We start from the raw sequence: 20,592 nt of genomic DNA, 5'->3' as shown, positions 1-20,592 counted from the left end.
AAAAGTATAATTTCTATGGTCGTTCGACCTCGAATAAATATAATTGAAATATTCTCGGGTCAACGACGATTCCGTCTCGCTGGAGACAATTTTCGCGACAGACTGCTAACGAGAAGCAAGCAAACGGTTGCAGGAGCGACGCGCGTTTCATCGAAGAAGTTTCAGCGAGACGCGTCGACGTCGGGCAACGTGCGTGAATACGAGATAGCATTCTCGGCAAATGAACAACGGTATCCTTTTCTTTTTTCTTTTTTTTACCTTTTTTTTATTACTCGCCGTTGCATTCTCTCCATATCCGTCGAGTACGATGATCTTTGGTCGAAAACGTACAAGGCGTTTCGACCGATCTCGCTCAGATTCTCTCGTTTCTTTTCTTGCTTCGGTCGATCGTAATCGAGACGACAAACTAGAGAACGTTTTTACACGCTTGTTCGTACGATGGTCTTTTCTCAAGGCATTTTCACCGAGCAACAAGTACGTGGTATCCGTGGGCTCTCAACACGATATGATCGTCAACGTCTGGGACTGGAGGAACAATGTTAAAGTGGCGTCGAACAAAGTCTCGAGCAAAGTGAAGGCCGTCTGCTTCGCGGAAAACGGCAATTACTTCGTTACCGTCGGCAACAGACACGTCAAGTTTTGGTATCTCGAATACTCGCGCAGTGCCAAGGTAAGTCAGATGTTAACGTGCCGTCTTTGTCCGAAAGGAACGCGGTCTCTCTTTTCTACCGTACCCTGATCGATCGAAAAGTAATTTTGCACGGACGAGTCGTAAGGGAAGTAGAAAAGAAAGAAAGAAAGATGATCGGAGGAGGAGGCAGGTGGTGAAGTAGAACGGTAACGCGAAGGTGGTGATAGTGGGAACTTTGTTGCGCAGTATAAGGAACCTGTGCCTTTGATGGGTCGGTCTGCCATATTAGGAGAACAGAGAAACAACGATTTCGTGGACGTAGCCTGCGGCCGAGGGGATATGGCGGATTCGACGTACGCGATCACCAAAACGGGGCTCCTATGCGAATTTAATAACAGGAGGCTGTTGGACAAATGGGTGGAGCTTCGCGTAAGTAACGACTTTGCTCGTAATGGCTTTGCCGGATGCTGCGTTTTTAAGGATATTACGCGACCATGAACCGACGAGGTTCGTCGCGACAAGCTGCTCTCATCGACGGAATCTATTTTAACGCGATTTGCATGAAAACAACACGGTACCAACTTGTCTCTTGGAATTGTCGAGCGTATACGCGGCACCGTGCAACGCGCCGTGTACCTTGTCCGTAGCTCGTTTCAAGGAGCGGCTGTTTTCAGACGAGCAGTGCCAATTGCATGGCCGTTGGAGACAAATACATCTTCATCGGCTGCGCGGAGGGAATCGTGAGGTGCTTCAGTCCTAGCACGCTTCAGTTCATCACCACGTTACCGAGAACGCATTACCTAGGCGTGGACGTCGCTCAGGGATTGTCCATTAGGTGCGAGAATCTAAACGTCCCCTTAGATAAATTTAATCCGACGACGGTCCATCGGCGTCTCTTCATCAAGCCTATCGTCTGTCAATTGCAGTCACATGTCTCAGCATCCGACGAACGCGAGGTATCCGGACGCGATCGCGCTGGCGTTCGACGAACGGAACAACAAACTGACCTGCGTCTACAACGACCACAGCATCTACGTGTGGGACGTGCGGGACATCAGGCGGGTCGGCAAGTCCCATTCGTTTCTCTACCACTCGGCGTGTATCTGGGGCGTCGAGATGTATCCCACAGGATCGGATTCCATGACCAGTATGCCGGCTGGCAGTTTCATCACCTGTTCCAGCGACGACACCATCCGCGTGTGGAACCTCGAGAAGGACATCTCCCCGGACGACACGCTCTACAAGCGAAACATCTATAGCAACGAGTTGCTCAAAGTGCTCTACATAGATCCGGAGCTGACTTACTTGAAAGATCTGGATCTGGCGGCTGCCGGGTCGAGCGAAAAGAGCGACGCATCGTACGACGGACGAAACGGAGTCAGATCGATCCGAGTGAGCCCGGACGGGAAACATTTGGCGTCCGGCGATCGATCTGGCAATATTCGAATCCACGATCTCTCCTCGTTGGAGGAACTGTGCTTGATCGAGGCGCACGACGCCGAAGTGCTCTGCCTGGAGTATTCCAAATTCTCCCGATACTCGGCGGAGCCTCCGAGGCTGCTCGCCAGTGCCTCCAGGGATAGGCTGATCCACGTGTTCAGCGTCGATCAAGGATACAACTTTTTGCAAACGCTCGACGATCATAGTTCTTCCATCACTGCCGTTAGGTTCTTCAATCAGAGTAATCAGAGCAATCAGATACAAATGGTCTCCTGCGGTGCCGACAAGAGTATTATCTTTAGACAGCTGCAATCGGTAAGTCGGTCACCGTTCTCTCGTAGCGTCGCTTCGCGAGAGTCGCGTAGTCGAAGATCTCGATCGTTTCAGACACCGGGAGGAATGCCGCAATTCGCCAGGGGTCACAACGCCCAGGGCAAGACCACTCTGTACGATATGGAGGTCGATTCTGGACAGAAACACGTCTTGACCGCCTGCCAGGACAGGAACATAAGGGTTTACAACGTAGCCACGGGTAAACACAGTAAAACGTTCAAGGGGTCTGTCGGCGAAGACGGATCGCTCATCAAAGTGGTTCTAGGTAAGTCAAAGCATAACGGCAATGCAAATATTTGCGCTTGGTCGGAGCTACTCTGGCGAAACGATCGATAAACGGTGGTAAACCGCGTAACTTGGACATTTCAGACGCATCGGGAATCTACGTAGCTACCTCGTGTACGGATAAGACGTTGTGCGTGTACGATTACTACAGCGGCGAATGCATGGCCACTATGCTCGGTCACTCGGAGTTGGTGACAGGGCTGCGCTTCAGTCCCGACTGTCGCAATCTCGTGTCCGCTAGCGGAGACGGTTGTATATTCGTGTGGCGCGTTCCACGCGACATGGTCGTCACTATGCAGGCGCGTCTCGCTCAGCAAGCGATGCGAGCTGGAAAGTAAGAGAACCTTACGTTTGCCTCTTATAGTTTCGAACGAACGACAAACGCGATCTATAGCACGATATGGATGGAAATGCGATGTTACAGGAGGCCGTCACAAGTGAACGGCACGGGCATCGACATACAGCTGGACAACGAAACTTTCGGCTCGCCACCGCCGGAATTCCTCGATCCAAACGCGAACCCAACGTCGCAGAACGTAGGCGTGGACTACAGATTCAGCGTGGGCCAGTTACCCCTCTGGGCGAAGAAGCAGATAAACACGACGAACGCGGACGAAGGTGCTGTCCTCGGTTCGAACGTGAGACCCCTCGGTGTGGACCTGCCGAAGGGCAGATGGGCGCAAAGGGTTCAGCAAGGAGACGGTATAACGGTCAAGTCCGTGTACGACAGCGACGAAGTTATACCGTTTCCTCCACCTCGTGGCGCTATCGATTCCGATGGCGGCGGCGGAGGCGGCGGTTCGAAAGATAGTTCGATCGACAGCGGAACCGAGACCAAGTGCAGCAGCGATTATCGCAGGGAAACGATCGTCATCAAAAGGGTAAGGTCGCTTTCTGACACGCGTTACCCGTGGACAAAGATCGCGCGTTAATCTCTTATCGTTTTCGAGATCGTCCTCGGCATCGATCCGCGCTAAAACAAACCTCCTAATGGATCAATGAATCGTTCCTTTTCTTTTTCTTTTTCTTCGAATGGTGCTCACGATACGCTAACGATCGATAACTGGTTCTAGGAAGAGGACGAAACTGTATTTCAACCTTGCCCAGATAGTTACAGAGAATTAGCAGATGAAACGAAACAGGTACTAACTGATTCCCAGTAACACAATAATTGTAATAATTTCTCCGTATCCAGTGAGTGTTGTCAGTGTGCATTTGCGAATCGCGGGCAGCTCGCGAGAGGAACGGACCAACCACACTTGCGTTTGTCGTTTACTTTGTCCAGTCAGCTTCCACACTGCTCAATTTCTTTTCTTTTATTTTATTTTACTTCTCCCATCATAACGTCAGATTATTTGTTCGCGATTGTTTTGTGTTGATTCTATTTTGTTTCAACCGATGACATATAGGTGATCGGTGGTAACGTGACTGTAACTAGAGGTAGCAATATCACGGAATTGACGCGACAATCAAGGAGTCGTCATCATACCGACGATAGCAGTCTTGGCAGCTTTAAATTTGAGGTATAATCTCACTAACGCCTCAAACACACTTATACCAAAGCATCGCCAATCAGTAACGCAGTCAAACAGAAAACATTCAAAATACGTATGTCGAGTTTAAGAACGATCATTGTACGTGTCTTTCTATACTTGTAGCTTTTCAGTTAATCATGTTGGTTGCTTTAATTTCTCGTAATAAGTACATATATATCTAACCTTAGAGCCTCGAAACAGCCGAAACTCACGCTTCATCAAGTAACCATAGCTCGTAGGTGAAACAACGTTTGGAAAGAGGGACGTTCGCGTCTAAAATATTTCTATTATGTATCGTATAGGATCACGAGAGTACCGAGCACGACGGAGACGTGGAAGATTACTCGGAAGGAGAGAATGGTACAACCGGTTCAGAGAAATCTCATCACAGGTTGATGTATTATCCTGCACCGGAAGATACGGTGTCGAATCAATTCACCGTAAACGCGATGGACGTCGAAGAACTTCGAAGGTCGGAGACGTCACCTTCTCGTTTATCGTTTTACGAATTTTCTACACCCAAGTTACCCGAAAATGTTTTACAGGTCTCAGAGGAGACAGAAGAAGCCTAGAAACGGAGAGAGCGGTCGAACGAGCGAATTAACCGCTTCTGGTAGTCAAGACGACTCGGACTCCGAGGGCGGTGCTTCAACGCCCAGTGCCGAGCGAAATCCTCTGTCTATGTTGTCGGAAGCTAGTTCGGAGGGATTCGACCAACTGGCCAAGCAGAGTCACCGTGAAAAGTTCCTTAAGAACGCTTTTGAATCTCTCAGCGGTGCCGAAGAGCCTACGAATAGAAGCGTCAAAACGACTAGCATCAGTTCCCAGTTTCACGGAAGGTAATTGTTTATCGTTTATAGTTGCGAATAGATCTCTTCGAGAGTCGACGAAATGACGATTGCAGACTCAGCGGTAACGGCGATAACGGCGGCAACAACAAGATTCGCAACGCAGCGGTAGTGAACGCAACGAAGCAAGCGAGAGGCGACTCGGACGTCGCGAAGAAGCGCGAAGAGTTGCAAAGGAGAATAGAGGAAACCAGAAGAAAATTGCAAAGCGTAAGTACCGCGAAACGAAACGTTATCGACACCGCGTGATTCATAGGCGATATCGCAGTTTGATCGTTGGTTTTTCAGGTCGGCTATAAATCGTCGTTAAAAACCAGTCAAAGCATATCCGACTTGAGCAGCCATATACCGGAGAAACATCATCGTTCGAATAGATTGAGCACAGGTAACAAATCTGGTCAGCAAACCCAATACTCGAAACCGATCAATCCCTGCAAACCTATACCGAATCCAAAGCCCCCGTTAAAACCTCAACAACTCGTTAACAAAATATCGGTTGTGGGTAATGCGCCACTTAAGCTAGATATTCCGAACGATAATTGCTTATCCAAAAGTCCGACTACGTCGTGCGTAAATGACAAGACAAAACCGTCTCTTAGTCGACCGTTAACGTTAACCTTAAAGAAAACTGAAAAGTATAAGCTATCGCTGAATAAACCGAATCAATCTTTGCCCGAATCGCCCGTCTGCGAAGAGCTAAAGCTCTTAAAGGAACAGTGCAAAAAGAACGTTAGCCGATTCGCGAGATTCGCTCAGAAAAGGAGATCGTGTAGTTACTTTATCGGACTCGATGACAACGAGGAAGACATGGAAAATATAGCCAAGTCTTTCGAGAGTTTGCCCGCGATGAACGAGCGCAACATAGAAAACTTGAACGACCCGATGGACGACGGGGACGAAGGGAACGGAAACTTCAGCGACGATTCCCTGGAAGGTGACTTTAAGAATCCACCTCGACGATGCGTCAGCGATTATCAGATAAACATGCATATCGATCATCAACAAGGCACTCAGAGAAACTATTCCACGTATCAGACTTTCTCGAAACGAATACTAACCGGTTCTCAAGAAAGCATCCTTTCGGACGCCTCGGTCGAGTCTTTCTCGAAAGGAAGCGCTGAAATTTTGGATTATAGCCACTACGACAACGACAGGCATTCGAGCGCGAGCTTCTTCTTGTCCCGCCGAAAGATGCAAGCTGGTCGAAGTCACGAAAGCATTCTCACGGATGAATCCGATTATCAGATGTTCCCGTTGCACGAGAACATCGATCACCGAAGCACCGAAAGCGTGTTGACCGACGACTCGGACTCTTTAGTGAAATCCGCGCCGTTGGAGATGCTGTTCGATTCTCACTATAAACGAAAAAGGCAAAATTCGGAAACGTACAGCGGTAATCCCAACAACGCCGTGATACCATCGAGCAATACCGAAAATTCTGCCAACGATCCAACGTCTTGTCGGGCTGTATTCAGATCGAAATCGCTGCAGGACACGCGAATAAGCCAAGCCAGGAACGAGAATAGCTATTCGGAGGATAACGCGCAGCCGGCAACTTGCATCTACTACGAGTTCAATTTCAACGATCAGAGCGACACGAACGTCGAAATGAGAATTGGAACTAAATCGGACACCATGTCACGAAGCAATAGCCTAAAAGTTGCAAAGGAACCGCAGTCGATGTTGATTCTGAACGATTTCGTGGCTCACAAACCACCGAAACCTAAACGCAACTCGGCTCGAACGCAGAGCATGCGGAACAGAGCACGCCCCGCCTGGAACAAGTACGTAGACTCTGCGTCTCAGTCTTCCTGCGTCAAACCCGCTGATTCCGACAACTATCCGAACAAGTCTCACGGGGAGGAACGAGCAGCCAGAAACGGTGCCGAAGTAAAGTCCGATACGAACGAATCTTTGCACGCTTCCAAGAGGATCGAGCAGTTGTTGCAACCCTCCAGCTATTCTTTGCAGCCAAGCGACGATAAAGATTCGAAGACCAAGTTTTACAGCCTGCAGACTCGTCGGGCCGACAAAGGTATCGCGTACGACGCGGGTGGACCGATGGACAACTTTGCCTTCGATCCAAACGATTCCTCTTGTCAAACGAAGAGTTATCGAGGCCGCGACGTGGACGAGGATCAAATAGATGCCTCCCACGCGGAGAGAAATCGACATCGTTGCTTCGAGAATCAGATACCAACGAAAGACACGCAGGAGACCTACGACTCTCTGGAGCCTCCCACGACAGTCTCCTGCGACTTGCAAGCGACCGGCATGCAAAACGCTTCGAATCTATTGACGACGAACGAACGCATCGACAATTTGGACGCTAGCGTCGATCTCAGAATCACTCGAGCCATCGAAGGGACCGTTAAGTTGCTCTCCAAGGAATTCGAAAACTTGGTGAGAAGGGAGCAATACCTTATGAAGGAGAAGTGTCTGCGAATGTCGCATTGCCAGGAGACGAGCGAAAACTTCGCCAAGCTGGAGGCGGAAAGGGACGGCAGATTTTGTTCGTTGAGGCGCGACATAAGATTCCATTCCGGTGGCGAGGATAGCGATTGCGCGGACACGTCTGCGATGGACAAGTCGATGATGGAAAGCGGTTCCTCCACGTCCGCTTCGAGCTGCACGAACTCGCCGAAGCGAATGTGGCCGCCAGCCTCGCGCTGCCAAAGTCACACGAAGTGGACTAAAACGTTGCCCACCATTAACCAAGCTATTCTACCATCCAAGCATCTGTACGCAGGTACTTCGCCCGAAAGAAAATTGTCCTATCATTCTGTTCGTTTCGTTCGTTGCAGTAGTAGTACAGTTTTTCTTATCTGGATGCCGAGAAACCGTGCCATTCTACCGTGATCATTTTCGCTGCTCGATTATCGATCTCGATCGATGCCCACGGGGCAACGTGACCGCAACACGAGGAAACAAGGTTTTTCGCAACGAAAAGCATGAGAAATCGCGGAGAGAGAAAAACCAGTAGCGACGTTCTCGGATAGTCGAACGTGTCGGGCAAGAGAATCGAGGAACGAGTCGTTCAATGTTTGTCCGAGTGTGTAACGACAACCGAAAATCGTGTAAATACCGTCGTTCGACACTCGGCACAGCACGATCACAAAAGTTTCTCATCGTTTATTACGTCTACGATAATTTTCTTTTCCGCATCCTAAATGTGAATGTTATTCTTTATAGTTTTGTTATATCTGTCGATATAGTATCGTTACTATCCGACCGAAAACATATTTCGCTTCTTTTATTTTAGTTAGCGACGATAGCGATCCCGTACTTTTCAGTTTGAACATTTACGAATATTTTTTCGAATTTTTCGTTTGGCATGACACGTGATCGACAGCATGTTTTGTCTTCACGATGTAGTTTAATCCCGCTTCCTTGTCCCACTATCGATCACTTTTGTCTTATTTTATTAATCATACTCGTGCGCCAAAGTCGATCGCGTTGACCGTACACGTACCACCAAGTATCTGTACTATTTCATAGTTTGCATTCGCAGAGTACGAAGTTACGTGGATCGGCTTTGCACTGGAATTTCTCTTTTTTATTTATCTCACGCACTCCACATACATTTTGCATCTTTGTTTCCCTACGAAAGTCATGATTTTTCGAATTTTTATATTTACTATAATTCATTAACCAGACGGTTGATCGTACGTCGATCTACCGTCTCGCGATTGATTCGTTGCTTTCGCGATGTGCATGAATGAGAGAAAGCAGCTTGCCTTTAGACGTTCTGAAAATTCCTAAACCGTACTTTTCGTTGTTTGAAATTTAAAAGACGTAAAGCCCAGCTAAGCAAACCTAATGCCACGATTAAAAAAGAAAACACACAAAAAAAAAAAAAAGAAAAGAAAGAGAAAGAACAGTCAGAGGTAAGTGTAACTCTATAGAGAAGAGACACGATCATCATAAATACACATTAAAAATCTTTGAGCTAAGGGAAAAAGTAGCTTAGTGCATGTGTGTGCGTGTTGTTGTCGACAGTTGGCAGTAGTGGGGGGCGAATCTCGTCAAAAGTTTTTGACAGCGAAGAAGAGGGGGGTGGCATGCGACGTGCCTGCTCGCTGAGTGATCTTTCCGTCAGCCCGCCAAATAGGTTACTGCATGGCCCGATACAAGGTACCCTTTCATTGTGTGCCACGTCTATGAGGGTCTTTCCAACGACAATTATCTAAATTGCACCGGGAGAACGTCAACGGGCAACTTGGTCTTGCCCTTTCAAACTTGTTCCTCGTTTTTGCCATTCTTCTTTATGATACATTCGATACAGCCCTCTACTAGTTGTCAAAGTCACGGTACAAGGTCGTATGATTTTATTAGAAGTTACTTTGGAACGACCCCCTTTTATAATATGGAAACTTTGAATCGATAGTTCGATATTTTGTGTACGCCGATGTCGATGCCATCGTAAACCTCTGCAGAGATTAAATCTCAGATCGTTTGAATTGGAAAACGTTATCGGATATGATCATCGATATCGCAGTTTTATACAAAGTAACGAACAGTTTCGCTCTTACTTCTGTCTAAAAAAGAAATTTGCTCTGTGCAGTGTTGCATTTCATCGCTAAAGATAGATAGACGATGACTTTACGTAAGGTGAATTTGTTGCTAATTGGTGCTAATAGTTTCAGGAAAAGTAGGTAATAAGAACGCGAACGCTTCGGCGAGAAGTGGACTAGGAAGTGCAAATAGCGGGAATCAGTCGCGGCACGGTTCGACGAAGAATCATTCTTCTCACATGACAAGGAGCAGCAGCGTTGGCGTCCTAAATCAGGTATACGTCAATTTTGGTAAATTGTCAAAGCGCGTCAAATTGTAGGAAATGCGTTCTCTGTTTTAACGATAACGTTGCAGAGTGACTCGGAATCGGACGTTGGAGCTGGAAACAACAGGGGTTGGAACAATCAGACGGGCAGCAACAGAATCAGCGGGTTGATGAGGCCGACGATCAGTTCGCAAAACAAAATCAATCATCAGGCGAAGTCGAACTCCTCTTCTAACAGCAATTTGCCTTCCGTTCTCAGAAGAAGAGGAATGCAGGGAGCATATTCAAGTGGTAATTATCGTCACAGATATTAACCAAAGCTTAAGCAACCAAGTTACATTGGCCTCAACCATGTTACGCGTATTCTTTTGCAGTAAATCTAAGTCAAGTGGGTAATCAGGAAGATTCAAGTTCGGAAGATACTTCCTCTAATGGAAACGGTGGAAAACCGGCGCTTCCACCGAGACCTCGAAGTATCAGCATCGACCACTCCACGACGAGGTACGTTAAATCAGACTGAAACCTATTTTTCTCTTCTTTTACACGCGTTAATCGGGATTCCATCATCGATGCATCTCGCTTCTTTTTACAGCTTAAGTCTACCCGGTACAACGGTAAGAAGGTCGGGATCGACGACGATTATAACTAACGGTCGTAACGGAAATAACACGATGGGACAGAATGCAAGTCGGATGACGACGACAAATCGCAATCAATTAGATCCTAGCCCACAGGAACTTCCAGTTAAAGATACCGATCGTGCCATCGATGTAGCCAGTGCCGAATGTAAGCACCGCGATTATCTTCATTTTCCTTTATTTTGTCTATGTGCGTGTTCTTACACGCACGCGTATTTCTCACAACTCACGATCATCTTGTCGTTTTTCAAAGTGTAAGCATGCAAGATTGCAAGAAGCTGTAATACGATACATACGATTATAGATAAACGTACTCGAACGTTCTATCGATTGGGATATTAAGTTTTTATTATTTAATTTTCGTCTGAGAAAATATAATCTAACAAGGATTTTACTCTTGCAGTAGGCACGGATAAAACATTAGGTAAACTAAAGACACCTATTGAGAATGCTGTCCTGTGAAAATAATAAATCTTTCAGTCTGTTAAAAATTTGTAAGTGATCATGCTATGACAAGGCGAAAACCATTCAAACAGAATCGTTTCACGCGAATTTTAGTACAGACTAGGATATAATAGTCTGTAGGTCGCTGTATATAATATATGTGCTGTACATGTGACGTTCAGAATTTTCAGAGAGAACGCGTATCATCGTTTTCGTCATGAAACGAAAATGATGCAGCTTTTAGTTGAGACTATAAAACGCGTCCAACTGTCATTGCATCTTCGAGTCCAAGATATCTCATTATTTTCCACGTTCCTTCTGCTTTGTATGTGTTTAATTAATCGTGGAGAAAATTCCCTTCGCCTTCGGAGATTCGATCGCTTTTCCAGTTTAACTCGTCTATAAGTTCTATAAGTATGTAAATACTGCACATAAATGTTGTACATAAATATTCACGGAAGAAGTTTGGGACATTTCGCGTCATGTCAATCATAAGAAAATCACTCGAGGACCAGCCATGAAGATATTGTTATTTAGCTCATTGCATAGACCTGGAAAATTTAGCTCTCATCGTTAGAATATTACCCAAGTCTCTAGGTCTCGATCACAATAGCATGGTCTCATTACGGATTTTAGAACTGATGTAACCTGCACGCTGCACGATTTCATTCGACCTTTTTTCATGTTGCGAAGCGGGTACTACATGCTGTACATTGAAAATATAAATCATGTAACATCCGCTTGTGCCTGACGTGCATCGTTAAAAATGTAAATGTTCGGTCGAATCGAACCTCTTTTTCTTATCGCGTACCGGAACGTTCGCATTTTTAAGCACGTATTCTTAACGGTAAACCTTTGCGAGCAGCGTATTAAAGAAACTGTCGCTTTTTGCAGTGTCAACGCAACTGTGCAATACAATCGCAGACGAATTAACACGAACAGCAGACAATGTCGTGCAACTGTACAAACGTTTAACGATAGATAACGAGGATGATCCGTCTCGAGCGAGCATTGACAGGGACACGATGTTGCGCGGCCTCGAGTCGTCCGTAAACGAGACGATGCGCACATTGCGACTGGTGGTTTCAGGTGGCGAGGGCCACGAAGGTTCCACCAATCCCGAAAACGTTACAATGAACGAAGCCACCGCCAAATTCCAAGAACTGCTTGCTGGCCAAGACCAAGGAAAAGTGGTTAACATGATGCAGCAATACTCCGAGTTGCTACTAAACATGATGCAACAGAGAATGGGAGGGACGCAATCGAGCCATACGTAAAATCCGTCCATTCGCTAGTTCTCTAAGAAGAAAACGAACGATCAGGACATCAGCTACAGCACACGGTCCTCAGGTACCGTATACACGAGCACATAATGCTCTACGCCTCTCAATCTCTGTAAACTCTTCCTAAAAGCGTATCGAGACACGGTAGATAGTATTTAAGATCCTGGTTCTGAATTCTTATCTTCGATCTCTCGTTGTTTCTGAGAATGGTTTTACGAGTGCGCAGGATCAAAAGTTTAAGCATGAAATGTTTTTTTTTTAAATACGCGAAACGGTTGTTTCATTGTAAACGTTGCTGTTAGAAGGTTGGCGATTCAACGAAAAGAATTGGTCGTTTGAAAGTCAATATCTGTTTCTGTTTTTTTTTTCTTCTTTTTTTTCGAAAGCAACGGATCTTTATGTTTTCGATTGAATGAGTTTGAATGAATTTTGTCCTTGATCGACAAGCCGCGTATCGCGTAAGTCGTGTCGTTCACTGAATGGTGTTTCTAGCCAAAGTTAATAGAATATTTATCAGCGATTTCGTGCGACCAAATATACAAGATTCGCGAAAGTTTGAACGGGCTAATTTAGAAACAACTAGAAATGTGACGCGGCAATTTTCAAGTTTCTAGAAATGTTGCGTTTGGAGATCTTTCCTGTCCAATTTGGAAGGAAAAGCGAGAAATGAAAAAATCACTCGTATCTTGAGGCCATACGCCGATAAATGCCAATTAACTAAAGACTCTTAGATTAGTTTTCGAACAAATATATATATATATATATTTATCGATCATTGCGCGATATATTATAACATTAGTCCTCTTGTTATGTAACCAAAGGTTGTTTGTACCTATGGTCTAAAAAGCAGTATCCCTTCCTTCCCCCGATATTTGCAAAAGCTTCGAAAAACTGTAATGAACGTATGCAGTGAGCGATGTAAACTTGCCAGTTCGAGTAAAAGAAACAAAAAAGAGTAACTAGTTTCTAATTAACGCATTTAGATGAAAGAAGAATGTGTATCGGCTTTGTAGACTTACCCGTGTGTCTGTCAGGGATAGGAAACGGATATGTGATTTTATATCTTTAAAACGAATATAATCGCCGAATAGGACGGTAGTGTCGCCTACTAATTTTACTTGTAAAAGAAAAGATAAACAAGTAATTGTCGAACAATGAATCGCAAGTCGAGATAAGGGAAAACAGTAACAGCGAGAAGTTTCATTTTTCATCGACGAATTGATTTGAACCGAGCCTACGATGGATACACGGAAACTGTGCTACGTTAGTAACTGCATATTTTGTCATAGAAATTATAAATATTTTTACACGCGAATAACGTCGAGAGACAAACAAAGCAAAAGTTCCACAAAGTACCGTAAACTTTCGTTGAAAGATTATACTGGAATTCGAGGGCTAAACGGGCTTTACAAGTTTCAAAGGAAGGAATTGCATCGAGGAATCAAAGTATTACGAACACGTATTATTAACGATTTTAACGTTTATTACAAAATACGCGCGATTCGTTTCTCCGTTTAATAAATTGTAATTACATTTGTCCTCTGTGTAAAGTTTCCATATTGTATGTAATGTATAAAACGTGCCATTTAGGTTAACCAGTATCATTTGCTTGTACTCTCTACGAGAACGTTTTATTGCTTCTTTAGGCGTGTATCATTAATCTCTTTGTTGATAAACATGTAAGATATCTTTAGTATCATTCACGGGGACATAGGCCTAAAGTTGTTTTCATTCGATTACATAATTTATTAGATACTGGGTTAAGAAAGACGGTCCTTACAACAAATTGCAATTCAGTATTGCTTTACTTTATATAATATCACTTCTTTTTCTTTTCATCGATGACTCGATCGGGAAAATATTATTTTTCATTGTTTAATCGTGTAATTTTTGCTAGTGAAAAAAGCGACTTTTTACGGTGATGACTATTATTCTTGAATGATACGGATCAATACCTTCGCCATTCGTTGGTTTCATATTTTTCAGCGAACATGTCTCAACACAAGTAACGTCGGAATTAACCCACGTATCATTTGCGGACAGAAGTCGATATGCTGAAAATCAAAAATATCTTTTGTCGCTTATAGCGGTCTGAAATATCTCTACTATCATGTATCACAACTGCCTATCGTGGTAGATCTTATCGTTTTAGAAAATCGATGTAAATCACTGATTTCGGCGGTGAAGGTGTTGATTTCGTCTAATATATCATTATGTATTATAGAAACTAGAAATATTTTATATTCAATGTCAGCATTTTTGTAATACATGAACGTTAGCGTATAAAATCATGGAAGCGGACGTGAAAGGTGGAAAATGTGTCGAATCTCGTCTCATACATCTCCTCGTATATTTACCCAGCTTTATGTGGTAATGAACCATTCCAAAATTTCACTCTCTCAGTGTAATAATCATCAAAGACATTTAAATACTTTTAATTGATCGCAAAGATGATTAACGGCTTTGTATATTGTTGTATTTGTTATATTAAGACGTATTGTTATGTAATATGTTACTACTCGTTTCTTTAATGTGTATATATTTATTTCAAAGTTTTTGCAGGAAGCAAGACAGTTTGGTAATCGCGAATGCCAAATGTAATAATTTCGTCGTGAAAGAATGTAACTTTTTAGCACTTTGTTTTGTATATTATGTTGATAATTAATAATATAATAATTCTTACAAACTGAAGAAATTTTAGCACTCTTGTCAAAAAATAGAAAACCGATTAGAACATACGTTCAAAGCTTTATTTTCAGAAAACATTGTATTAACAAGAACGAACATCACAGGATGATGGAAAATATCGCTCATCCCGGCGACTCGATGACTAAAAATGTTAAAAGTTTTTATTCTTGTTCTAATTCTCATAAAAATATATAACCGTCTCTATACAATAGGAACACACTCGCTAAATATATGGATATACGTAACATTAAATATAATTTTTAAAAGATAACAATTTCATCGATAGATCAGTGGAACATTACGTGCGAATAAGATTCGTGGAAGACTTGTTTCTGATGATTTTGCATGTCGTGTGATGTAAATACTGTTGTAATATACTGTTATGTTGTCATGATCATATTTCTTATACGGTGTGAAAGGAGTAAGAGTATATGATGAGTAATTGTAAAAGTAAAAAGTATGACGAACCGTCTTATTTAATTTAATAATTCTCTTCATGGAAGACTATATTAAACAAATTATTAGTACTACTATCGTAAAGTCTCCACGTATTCATCTAATATACACAATTATTCGCCACTAATTTTTGCATATCTTTTTACCATTTATGTGCCAGTTGTTTGGCGTAATTCCTCTAGCTGTAATAAAAAATAATAGTTTCAATCAAAGGTTTTAAATTTAAAAATTCGAAGTAGGAGATTGATAGAATATTACAAACCTCCTTCTCTTCGTCTACTTCGTCTTCTTCGTCGGATCCGTGAACCGACGCAGCAGGAGTAGTGTGTCTCGAAGAGGAAGGCGACGGCGGTTCACTAATAGGTCTAGGATAACTGAAACGTCCTACTCCACTTTCAGCATATTCAGAAGCGAGTTCTGGATAAACGATTGTCAAAGCTTTGATTCTAGCCTGGCGGTAGTACTATTGAAACAATCGTGTATTTAGTTGATTTACTTAGAAAGCTAGAAACGTGAAAATTTAAGTAATAAATACACTTACGATGCCAAGGTTTCTCCAGTCAAGGAGATCACTAAGACGTTCGGTACGATTTCTTTGAATAATACGTTGTCGACGACTCAGTCGTGCAAAATCAAACATATAATGAGCAAGTTGTTGAACAGTGTTCTCCAGGCCAATGAATCGTCTGTCCACAATATAAATACCATAACTCATTGGATCAGCTATGTGTTCTTGCATGAAACATCCGAAACCAGATAGATTTGTGGTTATACTGGGGATACCCATAACTGTACATTCTGCAGGTGTGTACCCCCAAGGTTCGTAATACGACGGAAAGACACCTAAGTGACATCCTCTGACAAATTCTTCGTAATCAAGCCCAAATAATGGATTCGTCGATGATAGGAATTCTGGATGGAATACTATCTACGATACGAAATTGATACCAGTTACGTATAATTATAATGGGGATAATAACGTTTTAATCACATTGCCGCATAATTACCACACATAATCGATTACCTTCACTCGATCGTTAACTGTATTGAAAAGATTGCATCTTCTGATGGCGTTTAATACCGGATCGTTCCAGTCGTCTACGACATTGTGAGTGGTGACCGGAGGCAATCCATTTCTTTGTAGGGCATATAAACATCTGAAACGATAGAAATAATTTCAACATGTCTTTTTTTTTTAGCTCTAATTGAAATCATTGTAATTTCAATCAAATATTACCGTTTAATTTTGATGGTATCTTCTTTCTGTAAAAGATCTTGCGTGTCAGGCATACGACCAGAAAGACACAATTCATACATTCGCTTTCCTATTTTCTGTTGTATGTCGTTGATTGTATCTCTTAAAGATTTGGTAACCTTCAACGAAAAAGCAAATTCTCATATTAATAATCGATATAGTTCTTCGTTGATTTGAGATTATTTCACTTACAGCATGACCACGCAACGACTCTACGTTAAAATTATTAGTTCGCGCTGGAAAAATAAGGAAAGCCACGACGGTCATATCAGGTCTAGATGTTTTTAAGTAATGGTTCAACCTGGCCAAAGCCTCGATAAATATATCGGCGCCCTTGTTTCCAAATTCGTAACGTCCAGCAATAAAAAAGTATAAGGTTTTATCCAGATCGAAATCATAGTGCCTGAAATGGTGATTTAATGCAGATAGTTTATGACACAGAAAACCAATGTTACGTGAATCTTGTATTACAGTTTACATACCCGTAAAAGTGACCCCTCACAAATTCGTGTATTTTTTCTTTACTAACAGCGTGTAAATTTTGAAATTCATGAATTGCTGCAAATTTCTTCACGTTGAGCCCATTTGGTGTGATTATATCAGGTTTTCGTCTGAGTAAATGCTCCGCTTCGAAACCTGTTATGTCCGAAACAGTTGTGAATATATGCGCTAAATGCGTAGCTGCACGTTCCATACAGTATCTATGATAAATTTGACGCTTTCCTGCTTCTTCATCCACGTTGAACTACAGATAAATTAAAGAAATTAATACGGTCAAATAATATTGACAAAAGAGATTAAATTCAAGTAGGTAACTACGATACCTTATCTAAATTATTATAGAAATCAATCTTTCCCGCGCATAAATATCTTCCTAGAAGAGTGGCATGAGTAGTAAAAACTGTCGCAACGTCTACGTGTCTGGTTCTTAACGCGATTATACCAACACCGGCTTGCCATTCGTGACAATGAACCACGATTCGAGGAGGAACGTCGCAATACCCTTCGGCGGCTTGTCTAAGATTTAAAAATTTATTTTTAAGGGAATAATGAATCAGACAAAATTGATTTTTGCGTTATGTAAAATTCACCTGAATTCAGAAATAAATTGACACACAAGATAACCAAGAATAACTGCATCATTAGCTTCTATATCCAAATGAGGAATACCAAGATTACAAGTATTCCATAATTCCTGCTTATATTCATCCAACTTCCATGCTGCACTTCCAATATCAAGCAGAATGATCTGTGGGTTTCCATCCACTAGCCAGGTTCCTGTTATCACCTCAATAAGAATTCTTTATGGCAAAATAGATCTCATTTGCTTTTAATTTTCATAGATTTTATTGAAAATAAGGAAAAACAGGGAGTAACTACATTATTTACTTGCAGGGGCAACTGACCTTGAATTAATTTTGGCTTTGTACCTGGACTTTAGCCAAATTGCTATTTTTAGTATATAATGAAATATTACAGTAATTGCAAGTGTATATCTGTGTCAAAACAACAAACTTTTGTCTGATTAATCTGTTCATGCTCCATTACATACTCTCTTCTATCACTTTATCTTTGCACAATTAAAGTTTTAAGTAAATACAGTACTCAGAGTACTTTATAGAGAATGTTATTTAAACTTACTTTAAATCCTTGATCACGCAAAGCTTGAACAGCTAAATGCAATGGATTATTATGTGGAAAATCAGCTTCCTCTACTTCAGTACGTGCTGAGGTTTCTTTGTATGGGCCAATAAGACAATATTGATCTCCCATTTCTTCTGTTGATACAAAAGCTTTGGAACGTATTACAGTGTATATACCACCAACTAAAAATGCAATAGTGAAGAGTAATTAATATAAATCAATAAATTAATGTTTTGCTTTGGTATGTTATGCATACCCTTATTGGCAGCCTCCCATGCAACTTCAAAATTCCATCGATTTTCATGCTGTGCTGAATATCCACGATCCATAAATTCTAATAAGTCATTACTACTGTCCATACGGTAAAATCTTCTAGATACACGTTCTCTTGACATTTTGTTGGATCTTTTGCACCCTTAAATTTGTAAAAATTTAAACCTTTAATTCAGGATGATAGATATTATCTTTAGAGGAATTAAGATGTAAAAGGATTTGAATCATTTAATAACAATATATTAGACTTTAACAGTAAAATTTTTTTAATGGTCTTTTTCACCTCTTTTTTGTGGAATTTTTTTAATGTATTTTACAATTTTTCTGACATATTTTTAATTTAATAGCAATTATACAAGTAATATTCTATATTTTATTTCTGAAAAGGTATTAAAAAAGATAAGACACAAAATCGACTAAAAAAACTAAGGATATAGCAATAAAGATAGCTCGATATTAATGTAGAAAACAAATATTTCGTTTCATGTTTAAATCAATTGAATTATTGAAACAACTTCCCGAAAATCAAGATCAACACGAGCAAGTGCAATTTTACGAGCGTTAAGTATTTTCCTACGTATTTAACTGGCCAAAGTTATAGTTATATTATACTCGAAAGAAACACGTTGCCCCTTGAAAGAATCTATCGAAGGTCAATGACAGCACTAACGTAAGTATTGCCAGATTGCTACTACTGTAGGGGTTTGCCGGTTCCATTAAACCATGTTGAGTTCACTGTTCCTTAAGAATAGTAAACGAAAACAAGTTATAAAAAGTAATGTTTAAATTCGAACAACTCACTTACTTCCGCTCGAAACGATGTATCACAACAGAAAAGGAAAAAGATGAAGAACAAGTAAGTTGTGGACGGACGAATAGTTCCACGGTCAACCTCCCGTGAAGGTCACCACAAACTACGAAAGGTCACAAGGACTTAACGGGGCTCGAGTCAGCCCCGGTATATCGGTCTACTTTAAACACGACGAACCTTGCTCGATTCACTGATAACCACATTGCCTCGTGTTTCTTTCGTAACAACAGATGGCACGAGATATCTCGAAGAAACCGTCCTTGGCTTATGATCAACCTCGTCAATTTCTTTTGCCGATATATATGTACCTAAATATGCCCCATTCAAGTGCATACTCGCAAAGTACATACATGCATCCCGATGCAACTGCTGATATTATATTATTTTTGGTTACATATACATATAAACAAATTGACAAATTCTTACATTTACAAAGAAATTTATCTGAGTCACCAGACAAAATTTATACTCTTGGATTACTCAATACTCTTGGATTACTCAATACCCTTGGATTTATAATTCATGTTACAGATTTTTCTCGCTCTGACATTCCTCTTATATGTAAATACAACACATTGTGAACATACGTATAAATCAGAGAATAATCATTTACACTAGAAAGAAATCGTGACATATATTGTTCTTAATTTGTAATTATTTATCAAAGTTTTGATTAATTTTTTCATGTCGAGAAATAGAACATAAAACGCAGTTAAAATTTCATGTACCACGAAGATTATATTAAATAATTAGTACAATTCAATGTTTAAAAGTAATTCTCTCAATTTCAACTAGATTTATTCGAAACGATTAAAAATAATAAGTAACAGAGATTTATCGATTTACGTTTCTTTGCTTCGTTTAAATTAAATTTTTACTGTTTAGTTTCCATAACAACCATCATTTTTACATCGAATTTATTAGTCCAAGACGTCTTCTACAGATGGCGCTTTTCACCACTATATCCTATGTAATTACAAGTTTCCTACCTAGTATATTTACGTAGTTATGAAATTATAAATAGCATTATTTTTTGGAGCTACAGTCATATAAACAGATTTGAACTGTACAATAGTATTGTTGTTATTGACGTAATATATATTCCTATGAGCCACTTCTTCCTATGTCCATGAGACATTTTTAAATGTGAATGCATTAAGGAAACCATCCGTCAATTGAGTCGAAAACAATCAAGATGGAAGGCAATGGAAGTTCTTGTTCCGCGCATGCGTTATACATACACATGTA

General features: G+C 41.5%; 2 protein-coding genes across 13 annotated transcripts in view; one reads left to right on the top strand and one right to left on the bottom strand.

Annotated features, from left to right (window-relative positions):
• The window catches only part of LOC126921030 (mitogen-activated protein kinase-binding protein 1), an 82,180-nt gene extending 67,268 nt beyond the window's left edge, over positions 1-14,912 (top strand). For 3 of the 8 annotated variants that reach the window (XM_050732165.1, XM_050732166.1, XM_050732169.1), the window contains 20 exons: positions 455-670; positions 878-1,060; positions 1,306-1,466; positions 1,558-2,386; positions 2,459-2,669; positions 2,774-3,023; positions 3,114-3,570; positions 3,763-3,831; positions 4,099-4,212; positions 4,527-4,696; positions 4,770-5,063; positions 5,129-5,282; positions 5,361-7,821; positions 9,072-9,206; positions 9,713-9,861; positions 9,942-10,143; positions 10,227-10,353; positions 10,445-10,638; positions 10,894-10,914; positions 11,829-14,912. In XM_050732165.1, the coding sequence (XP_050588122.1) occupies positions 455-670; positions 878-1,060; positions 1,306-1,466; positions 1,558-2,386; positions 2,459-2,669; positions 2,774-3,023; positions 3,114-3,570; positions 3,763-3,831; positions 4,099-4,212; positions 4,527-4,696; positions 4,770-5,063; positions 5,129-5,282; positions 5,361-7,821; positions 9,072-9,206; positions 9,713-9,861; positions 9,942-10,143; positions 10,227-10,353; positions 10,445-10,638; positions 10,894-10,914; positions 11,829-12,211 (6,780 nt within the window). In that variant the 3' untranslated portion in view covers positions 12,212-14,912. Of the gene's footprint in view, positions 1-454; positions 671-877; positions 1,061-1,305; positions 1,467-1,557; positions 2,387-2,458; positions 2,670-2,773; positions 3,024-3,113; positions 3,571-3,762; positions 3,832-4,098; positions 4,213-4,526; positions 4,697-4,769; positions 5,064-5,128; positions 5,283-5,360; positions 7,822-9,071; positions 9,207-9,712; positions 9,862-9,941; positions 10,144-10,226; positions 10,354-10,444; positions 10,639-10,893; positions 10,985-11,828 lie in introns of all 8 variants that reach the window. The other 5 variants (XM_050732172.1, XM_050732168.1, XM_050732170.1 and 2 more) reach the window with 5 other exon arrangements.
• Positions 13,678-19,739, bottom strand: LOC126921040 (glycogen [starch] synthase). Of its 5 annotated transcripts, XM_050732201.1 has the most exons (13): positions 19,339-19,739; positions 18,517-18,698; positions 18,258-18,442; positions 17,708-17,904; positions 17,441-17,633; positions 17,099-17,361; positions 16,809-17,019; positions 16,599-16,735; positions 16,386-16,518; positions 15,903-16,289; positions 15,624-15,824; positions 15,508-15,543; positions 13,678-14,271 (listed from the first exon to the last, which is right to left on the bottom strand). In XM_050732201.1, the coding sequence occupies exons 2-12, from the start codon at positions 18,653-18,655 to the stop codon at positions 15,511-15,513; spliced, it is 2,079 nt and encodes a 692-aa protein (XP_050588158.1). In that variant the 5' UTR covers positions 18,656-18,698; positions 19,339-19,739; the 3' UTR covers positions 13,678-14,271; positions 15,508-15,510. The 5 variants fall into 5 exon arrangements, with proteins under 5 accessions (XP_050588158.1, XP_050588156.1, XP_050588157.1 ...); XM_050732199.1 differs by lacking the exon at positions 13,678-14,271 and having other exon boundaries at positions 14,946-15,543; positions 19,335-19,739; XM_050732200.1 differs by lacking the exon at positions 13,678-14,271 and having other exon boundaries at positions 14,946-15,543; positions 18,517-18,675; positions 19,335-19,739.
• Between the last annotated feature and the right edge of the window lie 853 nt (positions 19,740-20,592).

This window comes from Bombus affinis, chromosome 10, assembly GCF_024516045.1.
Source record: "Bombus affinis isolate iyBomAffi1 chromosome 10, iyBomAffi1.2, whole genome shotgun sequence".
NCBI lineage: Eukaryota > Metazoa > Arthropoda > Insecta > Hymenoptera > Apidae > Bombus > Bombus affinis.
This window is presented reverse-complemented; position numbering and strand designations above follow the sequence as displayed.